The following is an 18,773-nucleotide window of genomic DNA, read 5'->3' on the forward strand; positions in this document are numbered from 1 at the left end:
AACATTTTTAAAAGGTTTTTTTTTAATATCTCTTAGAATATGATACTTTTTAAACCCAAAAATTGTTATCCTATTTCACCTTCAGTAGCCAAGTGCAAATATATTTTCTCTCTGATAAGGCAAGGGCAAGGAAGACTGCAAAGAATGAGTGGATTTATGAAGTCTTTCTGGAAATCATGCAATTAATCACTACATGAGAAAGAGACTTGAATAGATCCTCGACCTTTCCCTTCAATGGTTTTGGGCACTCCTCAAAAGGAAAATCCATCTCTCATCACTGGCCATCACTTTGCAACTGATATTCATAGACAATGACCCAACAACCAAGTTATTATATGACTAGCACACCACTTTTTGGAAACATGGTGGATATGTTATCTCATGTCAACTTAGATCCAAAGCAAAGGCAATGCCTACTTCACAATACGTTCTACAATGCCTCCAGAAAAATACTCTTATATATACTATTCTACAGTAGTATCCCATTGATTAGTTAAAATATATTAAAACATATCTATAATGCCCTGTTTCATCACTTGGAGAAAATTAGTTTAATAACTTACTGTTTTGTAGAAAGAAATAACATTGACTATCTTTGTGACAGAACAGTGATGTTGCATGAAATTATATGACATGATATGACATTATATCAAATGATATAATGATATATTATTTTAATTTGAGTGAACTTAAAACATTTCATCTAAGTGGATAAAATTACATTATAACTGAGTAGGGAAATTACTGCTCTTCTGTAACTCAATCATTTCTACTCTTTAGCAGCCTCATTATCCATGAAAACAGTATTCAAAGAAGGCTTCTTTCTTTTCTTCTAAGATTATGTGCCTTGGATTGAAGAAATGATCAACCGTAATGAAACCACAGGGAGCCAGGTGACTGAATTCATTCTCATGGGCATCACAAACCGTCCTGAGCTGCAGGGCCCACTCTTTGTTCTGTTTTTCTTCAACTACATGGCCATAGTTGTGGGGAACATAGGCCTGATCATCCTGACAAGTGTTGATTCCCACCTCCAAACACCCATGTACTTTTTCCTCAGGCATCTGGCATTTGTTGATCTTGGCTATTCCACAGCTATTGGACCAAAAATGCTAGTTGGATTTATAGAGGAGAAAAATATAATTTCTTACAGTGGTTGTGCAATACAGCTAGGTTTCTTTTCTGTGTTTATCGCCAGTGAACTTTTTATACTGTCAGCTATGGCCTATGACCGCTATGTTGCTATCTGCAAGTCACTTCATTATATGGCCATCATGTCAGAAAGAGTATGTTGGTTCTTGGTTACTATCCCATACCTCTATAGCATCATAGTAGCCCTACTAGTTGCAATAAATCTCTTTAAATTGTCTTTCTGCAAATCAAACATAGTAAGTCACTTTTACTGTGATGGTCCTCCCCTAATATTCATTACATGCTCAGACACAAGTGAGATTGAAATAATCATTATGATCTTTAGCACATTTAATTTTGTTTCTTCCCTCCTGATTATTCTTATCTCCTACATGTTCATTCTTGTGACAATCCTCAAGATGAACTCTTCTGAGGGCAGGCACAAAGCCTTCTCCACATTTGGCTCTCACCTCACGGGAGTGGTTATATTCTATGGGACACTTTTCTTTATGTATTTGCAGCCACAATCTAGTCATTCCTTTGACACAGATAGAATAGCCTCCGTGTTTTACACTCTGGTTATCCCTATGCTCAACCCTTTGATTTACAGTCTGAGGAACAAAGAGGTGAAATGTGCCTTGAAGAGGCTCGTTAAGAAAATATGGTAAACCTTCTTTTAATACCCAATGTAGTGGTATGAATTAATTGCATTATTAAAAGCAAGTAAATTTGTGATAGATTTCTTTCAACTTCTTGATTCTCCTTTTCTCTTTTAGTGAAAAATATTTCCCTTCATATAAATGACTTTTGATTAGTTCTTAGTGTTTTTTTTAGTGGGCCAATTCCAATTATTCCAAGCTTATTGAACCATTTAATTAAAGCAATTTGTTGGAGGATTAATATAAAATATTTCTATAGAACAATCTATTTCATTATATACTACAATAGTAAACAGCCTTACTTTGCTTTAAATTTCTTTGATAAAAAAATACCAATTGACAAGCATATAAAAATGGTGGTATTAGGTACTATCCTAGGTATTGGGCCTACACTGATAAATTAAACAAAATATAATTCTTGCCTTTAGTGAACTTATATTTTATTCAGAAAAACAATATGCATACGAGAGCCCCACTATCCAACCAAGCAGCCAGCCTCCTCTAAACAACTCTTACTGTTAAGGAGTCCTTATCAAAACTCTTGTTTGCCCTCTATGCCTTCCAGGCATAACTCCTGGTCTTCTCTGTGAAGTAAAACACCTTGATTTCCTGTTATTTATAATAATTGTTCAAATTCTTGAAGAAAACTTTTATCTCTGCCCCCATCTTCAGTGCCAGATATATAATTTTTTTTCATTTGGAAAGAACACTCTGGTATACAGGGTGTCCAAAAAATCTTACGGCAGATTTTAATTTTTTAAAGCTTAAAATAAAACAAACTTTGGGTCATTTTGCATTATTAGAAACCCTAGATTTAAACAAAAGATCTATTATTTGTTCCCTCTGATATGGCAGGGCAAAAAAAGAAACAGATCTATCTATCTATCTATCTATCTATCTATCTATCTATCTATCTATCTATCTATCTATCTATCTATCTCTATCATCTGTCTGTCTATAGATATATACACACATATATACATACATGTACATATATATGAACACACACACATATATATATATCTTCTCTGACTCCCGATGATCTATAAAATTTTGCAGCTTGATAACAAAAGTCTTAAGTGCTATTTCAGTTCAAATTCTATGACATCATGAACCTATCCTTTCTGCTAACAGCTTAGACTCTTCAACCAGTAATCACATGCCTTGTTCTTTTGTTGATTCATTTAAAACTTAAACACACAAGGAGAAAAGAAAAAAAAGAACGTTATCACCTAGATATTAGTTGATATAGAGGATTCTAAATAAAATTATAAATTTTTATTTACAACATATACAATAAGTACTACACATTGCTTTCAAAATCACCTAGGATCACTTTTCTTCTTTGTTGGTTTTTAAAATTCCCGGCTTTGTACTTTGGGTTTTACTTAACCCATCAGACCCATCCTACAGAACCAAAGGAGAGCACAATTAAATGTGGACATAGGTATCAAGATATATTAGGGAGATAGATAGATATATACATACAAATATATATATATATATACATATACATATGCATAAACACTCATGCACATATATCTAAGACGATACTATGAATATTTTCACTTATCATCTCCTGCTCTGAAGGTGAAAATAATTTTTCTACATAATTCCAAGTCTTTCCATGTTTTTTCCTAAACCAATCAGTCCATAATTTCCTACACCACAGCAGTAGTTCAGCCCAGTCACATCCTGTCTGAGAGATTTGTCTATGAAACGCCCTCCCCAATTTTCGGCATTTCTTCTATTCTTGGCTGCATTGTATTTATTTATACCAAGAAATTTTCATTTAAAATGATTGAAATTATCAATTTTATACTTTAGCAATGCTCTTACCTTATTCTTTAAGATGTGATATTGCTGAATCTGCTTCCGTTACATCTTTTATCACTGATTTCATTGAAATTCCTGACTTTTGTTCTTCCAAATCAACTGTTATTATTTTTCCTAACTCAGTAAGGCAATTTTAGTGATGTAATTGGGCTGCCATTGAGTAGATTAGAAAGGTAAAATTGTCATTTTTTATTGTATTGGCTTTATTTACTCATGAACAGTAAATGTCACTTCAATCACTTAGATCTGACTTTCTTTGTATAAAAAGGGTTTTATGTTTATATTTATATAGTTCCAGTGTCTATTTTGGCACATATATTCTCAGGAATTTTACATTACCTAATTATTTTAAATAGTCTAAATCTGTATTGAATTATATTGTTGACACAGTGTAATCTCCTTATTTTTCTCTTTTGATTGCCTGAGCTGTAAATTTCTCTGAGATAATGATTACTCTCCCTGCTTTTTCCTAACATAATAAATTCTTCTCCTGCCCTTTATTTTATCTTTGTGTGTTTCTCTCAAATTTACAGTGTTTCCTCAAAGCAATATACTGTTGAATTCAAATTTTTAATTTGCTATTCATTTCAGTTTTGTGGATAAATTCATTCCATCCACATTCTAAGCTAAAATTACTTGGTTATCTTAGTCCTATTATTTTTTCCTCACTATCCTTTTGACCTATTTACCCTATCCATCCTCACTCCTCTGCTTTGTTCTTACCTTGCTCTCTTATTCCTTAATCTACTCAGCCCTACAAAAGTCTCTCCTTTATCCTCCTCCCCCCCCCACATCTTATGCCTTTTCCCTCTTATTTCTTTCTACATTTGGAAAGAAAATATACCCTTCTACATACATATGCTATTTCCCCTTTAACCCATGTCCAGTAAGGGTAAGTTGTCAGTACTACCTCCCCTCACCCCATGCTACTAACTTCTTCTGCATCATTTTTTCCTCTTATGCCTCATTTGTATGAGATAATTACTCCTTTTTATTTCTTCCTGCACATTTTTTAGAATCACCCCCATCATACACAGTTCAGCTTAAGCTTTTCTTTCAAACTACTCAAATAATGCTGATAGTCAAAGATAAGTTTATGTTTTTAATGTCATCTTTATGCACATCAGGTTTAAGAAGTGCTAGGAGAAAGTTATTTACTTGTGAGGGTAAAGAGTCTTAGAAGACAGACCATCCCAGGAGGCTTTATTGGCTAGTTAAGTAAGGAGGTACTTGGTGGATACTTCTAATTGTCTTGAATTGTCTCTTGCATGTTTTTTTCATATTCCACCTCAGAAGAAGACAAGTAGCTCCATGCTATTCACTGTGACAGCCTCTTCTACAGTTTTCTCACATGGAAAAGGACTTGGGGAGAAGTTTGAACTAGTGATCTGGGGAGGGAAATAGAAACACTGGGCTGCATTATAGAAAGTCATGATGAGGGAAAGCAATAGTAAGTTATCTAGTGATTTTGGTGTGAAATGTGTTAAAATAAATGGCTAACTATTGTCTTTTTACTAAGTACTATGCTTTTATTTGGGATCAGTGCTGCACTAAATGCTAGCAACACAAGATTTCCCTTGGGCTAATAGGAACACAAAATTATTCATGACTAAGTCTTTTATTGCTAGGATATTGGTAAACCTAGGCTTTCCATAATAACACGAATGATGTAGGAGGGTTGTTTTTCATTAATATTTTTAAAATAGCTGAAGACTTTGTTCCCCCAAAATGACTCACCCTCACCTGCCCTCAAGCCCTTCAGTTAAAAAAGCTTCAGAGGATACCTTCTTGCTTCATTGTATTCTTATAACGGAAAGTGGTCTTCGTGGGGGGTTGTATTTTTTTTTATTTGTCTTAATTGTCTTAAGTTTCCACTTAAAGAGATCATTTCAGAGTAGTGTGAAAAAAATATCTAAGAGATTCATTAAATGTATTTTAATACAAGACTCAGAAAAGTATTAATAATGTGCTGAGACCATCTAGCCTATTAACATTTGTTGCAAGGTTGGAACCAAGTGTTCCCATTGAATAATTCAATAATCTATATGTTTTTCTTACATTAGGCAGTCTCTCAACTCAGGGAAATGTAATTACTCATTGTAATCATCATCACTATCATAATAAGTACCATGATTAATAATAATGAAGGCTCTTTTTTCTCTTTCTCCTCTTCATGATTTTTATCATCATCATCAAATACATATTTCAATAATAATTTTTCTTATGTTCATTCATTAAATCAGGGACTGTGCTACATGAACAGAAATATCAAGGTCACTGTCATATCATTTTTAAAGTATTCATGAAAATATTGATGAAAGTCACAGTGAAAATGAATGGGAAATAAATATGGTGATGGGAAACTTTAGAATCTACAATTACTCAAAGAGAAACTGGATGTATAGATGCATGTGAGAGTCTACATTTAGTGAACAATTGATGAATAAATATTGAATAAACACCTGCTTTGTGTGAAAGACACAGGTAAATGTTCAAATGGGTGACAGCTTTATAGTAGAGACAAATGGACACATATATAAAATACAAGACATATCTAAGAAAAAAAGGAAATAATCATCATGATGAAAGCACTTGAATTGAGAGGGGTTGAGCATGGGTGGTAGAATGTAGGATTTTAATTAGAAATTAAAGGAAGACAGGAGGGTCAGTAGGCAGATAAGAGAAGGTTGAATGTTCCAATAAAAGAGGAATTTGGGAGAGAATGCCCAGAACTGAGAGATGGAGCATGTTGTTTGCAGTTTAGTCAGTAGGTCAAGTGTCATGGGGTTGAAGAGTCATGAGTTTTAAAGGACTGAAAAAGTAGGATCATGTTAAGTCATAAATGGCTTCAGAGATAATGGATCTAAAGTATACTGAAAAAGGAAAGACCAGTGCCTGTAATAGATAGCGAGAGCCCAAAATCCATTTGAATGAATTAATGAAAGCAGAATCTTTACACATTTACTTTATAGGAAACACTGGCCTAAACATGTGGGATACCTATAGAAGTGGAAGACATATCATGCTCTCAAGGAGTTCACATTTTAATAGATGGAGACAATACATAAATAGTGTTTCAGCAATAAGTCAAATGGAAAGCAGTTGAAGTTTTAAAAATACAGCAGCAATGATATATTAATATGGATGTTCTTTAATGACATTTTCACATCTTTTTCTTACATTGAACCATACTTTCAAGAACTTTGTTAGTGGATAAATTTCACTTGTGGATTAATGGTGGTGGCTGCAGAACATAAGGGAAAAAAGTCAGGTTATATATCCGAGGGAATTGTTTCTTGAAATCACATTGAATAGTGGTAAACTAAAAACATAATTCATCTAAAGGGGTTCCTTCATCTTCCATAGTTTTCCTATACATTGGTGGGAGGTGGTTATCTATGCATGCTCATGGTGATGAGAAGTGTTAGCCCATTCTCTGCAGTTACTGACTCCTTCAAAGATGGCTTAAGCCATGAATATTGAAACAGGTCTAGTTGTCTGTGTACCAGTTCAGAAAATAATATTTGAGATATGTAAAAGGCCTGTCTGACTCAAATAATCTTCCCAACTTTTAGTAGCACTGCTTCCATGGCTTATATTACTACACAACCAGAATTGACCATTCCAGTACTGGGCTAAATGTACCTCTCATCAAGCCATGTCAGTGAAATTGTGAACTCTGACATGAAGCTTCTACCTGGTTTGGTCACATGGTATTAATAGACAATCTCTGCCATGTTCTAGGCATATTCAATTGGAGTTTCATCCCCTGTCATTTTCAATGCCTGAAAAAAAAATTGACCTCACTGGAGAAATTGTCAGTACACGGTGGTTTTAGAAATCTTATGTCCAATATGCATTTTCCCCTGACTATCCATATTAAATTGTTGTTAGAAATTACTGAAATATAAAATTCAATATGTAATTCCAGATTAAAGAGAATACATCATTATCAAAACCAGGGGAATGCCAGGTGCATATGGATTGAAGAGACTATTCTGCCTTGATAGTCCTTTCAAAACCTGAATAATGAGAAAGGTCCTCAACACTACTACCATTTTCTTTCAGTTACTATCATAACTGAGAGCTCAATGATTCCCTAGAAGTTTTACCCTCTATCTTAGAGGATACTCAGATTCCTCATAGATGATTCCCTTATCACCATAAAATGCCTTAAATAGCCAATGACTCTGAGACACCTGTTGCAGAATGAAAACAGGAAGAAACTACATGATCAAATGGGAGTTTAAAAATCAGAGTTGATGTAGGAGGGCATTTCCAATGTGGAAGAGCTATCTAACTTATTATTGAAAATGTTGGAACTGAAGAAGGGAGAGGACCAATTTTTGTGACTGAAACTGCCAGGATACTGTGGCAGCATGCAATTCTATTAGTGGATTTCCTCAAGATAATTATGATCATATGCAATTGTAAGGAAATTCTGTACCTGTAATTGTATGAATGGTACAGTATCAAAATTTGAGATTACCATAGGATCATGCACAGAGCATAAAGGAACATCATATCCACAGGAAATTTCATTCAGGACCAAGAGAGATAATATCAATCATTGTATGATAATGAGTCATCTCTCCTCAGTTTCTAAGAATTTCAAGATGGTACCATATTCACGACTCACACATACATCTGTGACAAAATAATATGCTGGACTCAAAATTATGAAAAATAAAATTAAAGACATGTATTTAAAGAGAACTTATAAATGAAGTCAAATGTCATTGGTAAACACATATTTGAGAAATAACTTTCAAAATAGCTTCAAATTAGTAAAATTGACAAAGGTTCATCAGCAAAAAGTAAAGCATTCTTTACTGAATATAGAACCCAGTGCAAGTTTGGGTAACAACCAAAATTAAGCTAGCAATGCTTTTTGTTTGTTTGTTTGTTTGTTTGTTTTTTCCCCAAGAGAGCCATCCCTGGTTTCTTGAGAACAAGCTGATTTTGGAGTAACCTGACATATTTGAGAAATTAATGATCAGTCAGATATCCACCACTATAATCAAGGTAAACTATCCCCTCCACTGTATGTATCAGTGTGAATATTTTGGTATTGGAGGTGGTGGAAGGGAGGGTCTTTATTTTGTAATCTAATCAACAATTCAATGGGAGGTGAAAAGGAAGATGTATTTGATTGACTCATCACGTTTCCAATGCTAATTTCTAATCACTTCAGAAAGGTTACCTAAGATATTAGTGTAGCTCTTTCATGGTCACAAATCAGATACTCTGGAACAAATTGTGGTACTGTTAGAGTAAATATTTAAAAAAAAATTTTTTTAAATGAACAATTCTCCTTACTATTGAAAAGGTATGAATGGTGTATTTATGGCAACCATTGAGATCAGTATCAAAACTCAATTTTTCCAATGCCATAAGTCAGAACATACAATTACTGTTATTTTCATTTGTTTCTTAATCAATCCCCAGGGCACTAATGCTTCATTACATATTAGTTCATTTTTTACTATAAATGAGTCTTATGTTTAGGAAAACAGAAAAACTTAGAACAGTTTTCACAATAAGTTTGATTTTTTAATAATAGTAATCTGAAAGAAAGAAAAAACAATAAAATTCTGTTATAATTATACTCATCTGGAGGGGAAAATAATCTAAATATATAAAATGAAAATAATTACTCTTGGGAGCTTTCATTTTCTGTTATTTTTTTTTCATTTCTCTCCCCATTACTGTATTTTTTTTAAGATTGCATGTCTTCTCTCCTTGCTAAACTCTTTTGTTTTTCAATTATTGAATGACTACTTATTAAGAAACTGCTATGTCCTGGGGACTGGAATAGGAACTGAATAATATAAGGTAATATCAAAACATTGCTTTCCCAGAAGAACTTGTTTTCTCCTGGGAGTAATCATCTCATGCACAATGCCTGAAGGAGCAATATTCTTAAGGGATAAGAGGTACTACTGTTACCACCTTAGACCCATAATAACCAAGAATAATAATAGAATGGGTAGTCCAGATGAGCTCAGCCTTAAGGCTTTCTGAGATTTACTAAGTAGGATGATTAGAGATAAGTGGGAAAACTACTTACCAGAGAGGATATCAATTTCTGTTGCTTCACATAATGCATTGGATGAAAGATACAAAATCATGTGAGAAGACTTTATTATAGAAGTCATGCATCTTCTGCCACACTACCATATACTGGGACTATTTTTTTCTAATTAATTAATTTTTAATTTTCACCATTCATTTCCACAAGATTTTGAATTATAGAATTTTCTCCCCATCTCTCCCCTACCCACCCCCAAAATAGTGAGCCTCCTGAATACCCCTTCCCTCAATATGTTCTCTCTTATATCCTCCCCCATCATCACCCTATTATTCTAGTAGAGAAAGATGGATTTCTATACTCCAGTGCCTGTATACCTTATTTCCCCATTGCATGTAATATTCATTAACATTTGTTTATTGGAATTTTGAGTTCCAGAATCATTCCTATCTTCCCTCCTCATCCACTCCCACTTGGAACACAAGCAATTCAACACAAATTGTACATGTGTAGTTACACAAAACATTTCCATAGTAGTTATGTTATGAAAGACTAACTATATTTCCCTCCATCTTATCCTGCCCCAACTTTTTCTTTTTTCTACTTTGACCCTGTCCCTTTTCAGAAGTGTTTTCTTTTAACTACACTCTACCCCAGTCTGCACTCCCTTGTATCAACCACCTTTTTTTCCCCTTCACCCCTGTTTTCCTACAGGGTAGTATACCCAATTGAATGTGTATGTTATTCCCTCCTTAAGACAAATTCAATGAGAGTAAGGTTGCCCCATTCCCTTTAACCTTCCTGCTCTTCCCCTCCATTGTAACAATATTCTCTTGCCTCTTTTATAGAGATAATTTATCCTAATCTACCTTTCCCGATTTCACAAAGCAATAATCATGAAAACAGTGTAGTCCCAGCTAAAACTCAGTGCCAGATCAGAGAGAAAAATTAGTTACACAATACACAATGAGTGCTAAATTACCATAGTTTTCTAGCATTCATAAACATAACTTCCAAGCTTGGGGCACAATCAATTCCTAAGAAATTGCTAAGAAAAATGGAAAGTAATTTGCTATAAATGACCATCTCATACCCCATACCAATAAAAAATGAAAATTGGTTTATGTTATAGACATAGAGGATAATAGCATAAGCAAATCAAAGAAGCATGAAAAATAATATTTGCCATTTCTATGAATAAGGGAAGATTTTGTAACAGGAAATAGAGTATATGAAGGAAGGTCAAATGTGTAATTTTGATTGCATTGAATCAAAAAAAATAAACAAGTAAAACCAATGAACTTAAAATGGAAAGCAATAAATTGGGAAAATATCGTATGACAAGTTTCTTTCATAAAAGCTTCAATTCTCAAATATAGAAATAATTTTATCAAATTAATAAAAAATTACTATTTCTCTGTAATGGGAATGTAAATTTTTAAGATGTTCCCTGCCCCTAGGCTAAAGTGCTCCTGGAGCCTGGGATGGGAGGCTTGTTTTTCAGTAGATACTTTTTGATTGGCCAGTGGGTCCAGAAGGTTGTTACGTTCTCTGAGCCAGGAGAAGGCTATATAAACCCTGATTTGAGGCTTTGTTTTGGGGCTCACTTTGAGAAGTGTTCTGTGATTTGATCAGATGAGACTCTGGGAAGCCGTTGTTGAGAGCCCCCAGCTTTGAAAAACCCAGATGACGATTTGGTGTGGATGTAATGGTTGGACAGTTTGGAAACCTGTCTGCTTGATCTGTTTCTCTGTCTTGATAATTCGGTCTGTATACTCTGAAGTTCAGGGTGCTGACCTTTTTCCCCTGAACTAGGTAAACGATATATGTTTGACTGATTAAAGTAAGCTTGTTAAGCCATTTTGAGTTGCTTTCCTTTAGTGAAGCAGATCCAAGAACCTGTGGTGGCAGCGACCCTGAGGACGCTTGGGGTGCTTGCTGCTATATTCTCCCACTATATAAACAATCAAAGTATATGTACAGCTACTGTTCAGATGAAGAAATCAAAACTATCAGTCTTCAAAGGAAAAAAAGACTCTTAATAATTAATAATTAGAGAAATGCAAGTTTAAAAAAACTCGTAATTACTGACTCACAGATAAAATTGACTAATATGAAAGAAAAGGAAAATAGCAAATAATGGAGAGGATATTGAAGAAAAAATAGTTACACTAATGTACTGTTTGTGCATTTGTGAACTTGTCCAACCATTCAGGAGAACAACTGGGAACTGTGCTATTATAAGATTTGGCCTGGTGATCTTGATACAATAGTGTCAGTCTTCCTTTATGGGAGGCTTTAGTTTATAGAATCCGGTCATTGAAAAGTATTGGAAATTATATTTTTAAGGTTACTACAGGTGTTTTCGCAAAAATAGAACTCCACCAATCACCAGTTTTTCTTTCTTCTCTGCAGCTGTGTACGCCAAAAAGAAAAACCACTATGTGCTCTAAATCTTGCCATATGTTAGGCCAGCTATAGGTGCCTACCAAAATCAGAGATTAAGTATCTCACTTCCAGAAGGATCTTTTAGAATATGCCTTCCACTCCAGGGATAGTAAACCTTCCCAAAGAAGAAAAGCTTCCCTGCTAAATTGACTAATATCTCTCTGCTCCCCAATGTATCACCACTATCACTTGAGATTTTCTTTATGTTAACATGTATTTTTAAATCATATTAAAATCTCTTTGTCTCTTCTTTCCTTCCTATTCCTTGTCCCAGTCTTCCCAATCACATTTAAATAACAATATGCATTAAGTTGACACCATTGTTTGACATATTATTGTTGACATCTAAACTTTTTAAGGTTTTTTTTCTTTCCCTTCTTTTCCTAACTCTGAATAGCCCACTGACCTTTCCATAGACACAAATTTAATTTGCACACAAGCTCTTACTTTATTGACAGCTGCTGTAACATTGAAGGAAGATAGCACTATGAATCCAGTCTAAAACAATGTCCAATAAGGAGATCTCAGGTCTTCCAAGGGGTGACTATCCCATGCTGTCAAAAACATATGCCCAAAGGAATCTAAACATTGCCATATCCAATGAATATAGAGAAAGTTACAGAAAAACCTAAAGAAGACTTATAGGAACTGATGTAAACTGAAGCAAGCAGTACGAGGAGAACATTAGGCACAGCATTAGCAATATAGATAATGATAATAAAATGTGAAAGACTTCCATATTCATATTAATTCAATAATCTATGACAGTTCTAAAGGATTTTTAATCAAAACTGCTATCCACCTCGATGGAGAGAACTGATGACAACTGGGTGAAGCTTGAAGAATATTCTATTTCAATTTGTCATACACACACAATTGTGTGTATATATTTGTAGTTTTTCTAATTTCTCATGTATAAAGGATATCATATTACTTTTTCAATGATCAGGAGAGGAGAATAGAGTGAGATAAGAAAGTTTGAACTAGAAATAACAAGGTTTTTTAAATTTTATATGTGAGCATCTTTCAGAAAGGATTGGAGTCATTAAGAAAAAAAAATGCAAGCATTTTAAAATACATATTATAGGCCAGTCTCTGTGCTAACCAGTTTACAAATAATTTCTTATTTGATCCTTAAAATGATTTGACTAAGAAGTACAATCATCTCCTTTGAAAGCTTAAGACACTGAGTCAGACAAAGATTAAGATACATGAAAAGGGTCACAGATTTCAAGTATCTGACACAACTTTTGTTTTTTACATAAGTTAATATGTTAATTTTTGGTGTTTAACATTCACTTCCTTAAGTTTTAAACTGACTCCTCCTCTCCAATCTTCCATCTCCCCATGAGTGCATGCAATTTGATATAGGCTCTACATACATATTCATATTAAATATATTTTCACATTAGTAATATTGTATAGAAAAAATAGAAGGAATGGTGGGAACCATGAGGAAAAAAGCAAAGTGAAAGAAAACTGAAACAACTTTTTGAACTTTGCTGTTTCTGACTCCATGCCCAGAGAAAAATTCACTGAGCCATGTAGCTACCTGATAACAATTTCTGATGATCCTTACAACAATCCCAGCAGAGCAATGTTCTTATTAGCACAATTTTACCAGAAAGAAAAATTGGCAGCAACATGTTAAATTATTTGCCCAAAGTCAAAGAGCTAGTGTATGAGGGTAGATCAGAAATCAGATCTTCCTAACTGCAGGCCCAGTTCCCTATCAAATGCACCACCTAACTTCTTCTAAAAGACTTTGTAATTGCCTAGAGATAGGTTATGTTTGTTAGCCCACACTAGGTCCATTTGTATCTGGCCCGGAGATAAACCCAAAAAGGGAAATTTTGCCCATCCAAATTTATCGTGTTCTATATACTACAAGTTATTCACCTACCTAATTTTTACTGTGTTTGTGACTAAAATAAAATATTCTTGGCTAGAGTTCCCTTGCAGAAGTCTGGACAGTTTCCCTGTGCATGATGCATCCATGGCATATCAACCACAAAGATAAGTTTGCAAGGTAAGAAATGCTTCTTGAAATTAGGTAGACCAATTGACATTTTCACTTCTTACTACCTGGGCAATTTCCATGACATGTTCATACAAAATTAATTAAACATTTCCCTAGCTTCTGGAACATGGTCTCACAGGGACTGAGAAAATAATAAAGTCTGACTCTAACAATTGACAGTACATATTAGATGAAAAAGCTATAGAAGATTCTGCCATCCAGATGAGCAGGTAACTTTATTCTTTTTTTGTGAACTTCCATTGCAGCTCAGAAATCAGAGTTCAAAAATCCAATTAGTCTCCTCATTTTTGGGGTGAATAGGAGAATTTTTGGCCTTGGGCTGCATTCTCTCACACTTAAATGACATAAAATCATTCTAGGGAAGTCATCAAATGACAGTTCCTAACTGTGACAGTTGTCATAGAAACTTTTTCTGCAACCAGAAAAATCCTTAGTTTTGGTCAACAGATATTGACGTGGCATCACTGTGATCTTTCTGTTACCACTATGTAACTGGACTTCATTTGAAAAAGAGGAAGCATTTTAAAAGGGTTTTTTGTCATGTCTCTTGGAAGAAAATATTATTAAAACACCAAAATTGTTAGCCTAGGTCACCTACATAGTCTAGGTGCAAAGAACTTTCTCTCTAAAAAGATAAAGGAAAGGGAGACTAGAGAGAGTGAGTAGATATTTGGAATCTCCCTGGTTGTCATACAATTGATGACTACATAATATAGAGTGTGAAAGATCCTGGACCTTTATATCTTTTAAAATTATTTTTGCTTTTTTATTTTTTTGGAGAGGGTAAGGCAGGGCAGTTGTGGTTAAGTGACTTGCCCAAGATCACACAGCTAGTGTTAAGTGTCTGAGGCTGGATTTGAAATCAGATACTCCTGACTCCAGGGCCAGTGCTCTATTCACTGCATCGCCTAGCTGCCCCCTGTACCTTTATCTTCAGTGACTTAGGGCACTGTTAAAATGGAAATTTCATTTCTTGTCACTAGCCATTACATTGCAATGGATAGTCATAGGCAATGATCCAAAAACCAGGTGATTACATGGCCAACAGCGGATTTTTGGAAATGTTCTGGATATATTATTTATCTCATCACTACATAGTTTCAAAGCAACTTTCTTATATATTACATTCCAAATCCTCTAAAAGGTGATTTTATATGTTCTGTCTCTCATTAGTATACCAGTTGGACCCATTGATTAGTTAAAATATATTAAAAGATATCTATTGTATTGTCCTGTCCCATTACTTAGAGAAAAGTAGATACTACATTCACTATCTTCTTTGTGACAGAATATTGATGTGATATGAAGTGATTTGACATGATGTGACATTATAACTTATGACATAATGTTATATTAGGTCAGTTTGAGTGAATTCACCACATGGCACCTAATGGCATAATAATATATTATAATTGAGTTAGAAAGTTCCTGCTCATCTCTATCTAACATATTTCTAGCCATTAAGTACCTAGTTATCTATGCAAACAATACTCAAAGAAGGCTTCTTTCTTTTCTTCTTAGAATATATTTCTTGGATGGAAGAAATGATTAACTTGAATGAAACAACGGGGAGCCAGGTGACGGAATTCATTCTCATGGGCATCACAAACAGTCCTGAGCTGCAGGGCCCACTCTTTCTTCTGTTTTTCTTCAACTACATGGCCATAGTTGTGGGGAACATGGGCCTGATTATCCTAACCAATGTTGATTCTCACCTCCAAACTCCCATGTACTTTTTTCTCAGGCATCTGGCATTTGTTGATCTTGGCTATTCCACAACTATTGGGCCAAAAATGCTTGTTGGATTCATGGAGGAGAAAAATATTATTTCTTATAATGAATGTGCAATACAGCTTGGCTTTTATGTCATGTTCATAGCCAGTGAACTATTTATACTGTCAGCCATGGCCTATGACCGCTATGTGGCCATCTGTAAGCCCCTCTACTATATGGTCATCATGTCAGACATGGTATGTTGGCTCTTTGTGGCTATGTCATACCTCTATAGCACCATGGTATCATTACTGGTGGCAATAAAGCTTTTTAAATTATCTTACTGCAAATCAAATGTAATAAGACACTTCTACTGTGACATTGCTCCAGTATTATCCATTACATGCTCAGATACAAGTGAGATTGAATTAATCACTATTGTTTTGGCTGTACTTAATTTTGTTTCTTCCCTTTTGATTATTCTTATCTCTTACACATTCATTCTTGTGACCATACTCAGGATGAACTCTTCTGAGGGAAGGCACAAAGCCTTCTCCACTTTTGGCTCTCACCTGACTGGGGTAGTTATATTCTATGGGACACTTCTCTTCATCTATCTCCAACCCCAATCCAACCATTCCTTTGAGAATGACAAAATAGCCTCTGTGTTTTACACTCTAGTCATCCCTATGCTCAATCCTCTGATCTATAGCTTGAGGAACAAAGAGGTGAAAGAGGCTTTGAGGAGACTTTTTAAAAAAATCATGTAAGCCTTCTCTTTAATGCCAATGTAGTGTATGATTCCATTGCACTATTAGAAACAAGTAAATAAGTGCTAGATTTCTTTCAATTTCTCCCAGATTATTCTTTGGTCTCTTATAGAAAAATATTTATCTTAATATGCTGGCAGAGAATGATTTTTGATGTGTCAGTCTTTTTTAGTGGGCAACTTCTAATTAATTCTAGATTAGTGGACAATTTAAATAAAGGGGCCTATTAGATTATTAATAAAAATTATTGCTATAAAATAATCTAATTCAATACTTACTGCAATAGTTACAGCCTAACTTTGTTTTAAGATTCCCTGTCCAGGAAAATCAATTAACAGTCATTTAGTAAATGCTATATACTATTTCAGGCTTGGGTCTACACTGAATAATTAAAAAAAACAGATTTTGACACTATGGAATTTATATATTATGATAAAAAATATGCACATGACAGCCCCTTGTTCAATAGAGCAGCCAAACTCTACCTGAATTTTTATTATCCTTTTCACATACTTTTATCCATTTTGCCACTTAAATTTCTTTTTTATGACTCCTAGACTTTCTCCTTGTCTTTTTGTGAAGTAGAACAAGTTGATCCCCTCTTCTTTATAATCATTGTTCAAATTCATTTTGTTTTTGCTTTTTTTTGGAGGTGGGAAGGTTCAAAATATTAAAGAAAACTGCTGTCTCTTCCCCCTGCTTTAGTCCCAGATTTTTTTTCCATTTTATTTTGCTAGAATGGAAGGAACACTGGGTTATAGATGGGCTCCAATAATCTTATTATAGATTTGATTTTCTAAAGCTTAATAGAAATCAGGTTTTTGGACCATTCTGTATAGTTAGAGTACCTGAGTTTAAATAAAAATCCTATCACTTGTGACTGGTGATATTCTGGGAAATAATTTTATTTTCGCTGACTCCTGCTCCCCTGTAAAATGTGGGATTTGATATCATAAATTTTAAGTGATATTTCACTTAAATTTCTGTGATGCTTATTCTTTGTGCTAACAGCATAGAGTCTCCAGCCAGTTCTCATGTCATGTTCTGTATTTTTTTTATTTAATCAAATGCTTTATTAACTTCTAGTTTACATGATTCATTTCCACAAGATTTTCATTTACAAATTTTCTCCCCATTTTTCCCCTCCACACCACCCTAAAATAGCAATCCCACTGGATATGCCCTCCTCCAATCTGTTCTGTCCCATATCTTCACTCATATCGCCTCTGACATTCCAGTAGGACATGGTGGATCTCTATCCTCCAGTCCTGTATATCTTGTTTCCCAGTTATATATAAAATAATGTTAATAATATTATAAACATATATCAATATTTGATTTTAAAACTTTGAATTCCAGATTCATTCCTTCTTCCCTTGCCACCCACCCTTACTGCGAAGATAAGCAATTCTATATACGTTGTACATGTGTAGCGATGCAAAACATTTCCTAGTGGATATATTGAAAAAGAATGACTATATTTCCATCCCTCCTATCTCACCTCCCACTTGTTCTATTCTGTGCTTCGATCCTGTCTCTTTTCAAAAGTGGGTGCTTCCAACTTCCCTTCCCCCGAATCTGCCCTCCCTTCCATTATCCCCCCTCTCATCCCCTTCCCACCTACTCTCCTGTAGGGTGAGATACCCTATTTAGTGTGTATGTCATTCCCTCCCTAAGTCAAATTCAATGAGAGTAAGGTTGACGCATTCCCTTTTTCCTTCCTGTTCTTCCCCTCCATTGTAACCATTTTCCTTGCCTCTTTTATATGAGATAGTTTACCCCATTCTGTCTCTCCCCATCTCCTCTTGTTATAATGCTCTCTCACCTCTTAATTTCACCTTTTAAGTATCATCTCTACCTATTAAAGGGTCCTGTGCCCTCTACCTATGTATACCTGTACACATATATACACACATTCACACATATATTTATATGCCCATATACCCTCTTATATACACATATGTATGTATATACACACACACATAAACACATGTGTACATGTATACATGTATATGAGTATACATATACATATTTTTTCCTTTCAGCTGTTCTCATACTGAGAAAAGTTTTGGCAGTTACAATTATTGTTTTTTCTTTGTTAGGATGTAAATAGTTCAACTTTGAAAAGTCCCTTGTGATTTGTT

At 34.5% G+C, this 18,773-nt stretch overlaps 2 protein-coding genes across 2 annotated transcripts; both read left to right on the top strand.

Moving 5' to 3' along the window:
• Positions 1 to 782: 782 nt before the first annotated feature.
• On the top strand, positions 783 to 1,799 carry LOC138163596 (olfactory receptor 8K1-like). The gene has a single exon (XM_069091037.1). The coding sequence runs from the start codon at positions 861 to 863 to the stop codon at positions 1,797 to 1,799; it is 939 nt and encodes a 312-aa protein (XP_068947138.1). The 5' UTR covers positions 783 to 860.
• Positions 1,800 to 15,034: 13,235 nt separating this feature from the next.
• Positions 15,035 to 16,629, top strand: LOC138163597 (olfactory receptor 8K3-like). Its single transcript, XM_069091038.1, has one exon. The coding sequence runs from the start codon at positions 15,625 to 15,627 to the stop codon at positions 16,627 to 16,629; it is 1,005 nt and encodes a 334-aa protein (XP_068947139.1). The 5' UTR covers positions 15,035 to 15,624.
• Positions 16,630 to 18,773: the final 2,144 nt, after the last annotated feature.

Source organism: Petaurus breviceps, unplaced genomic scaffold (assembly GCF_028583685.1).
Source record: "Petaurus breviceps papuanus isolate PSGF00001 unplaced genomic scaffold, PetGlider_PUasm1.0 188, whole genome shotgun sequence".
Lineage (NCBI taxonomy): Eukaryota > Metazoa > Chordata > Mammalia > Diprotodontia > Petauridae > Petaurus > Petaurus breviceps.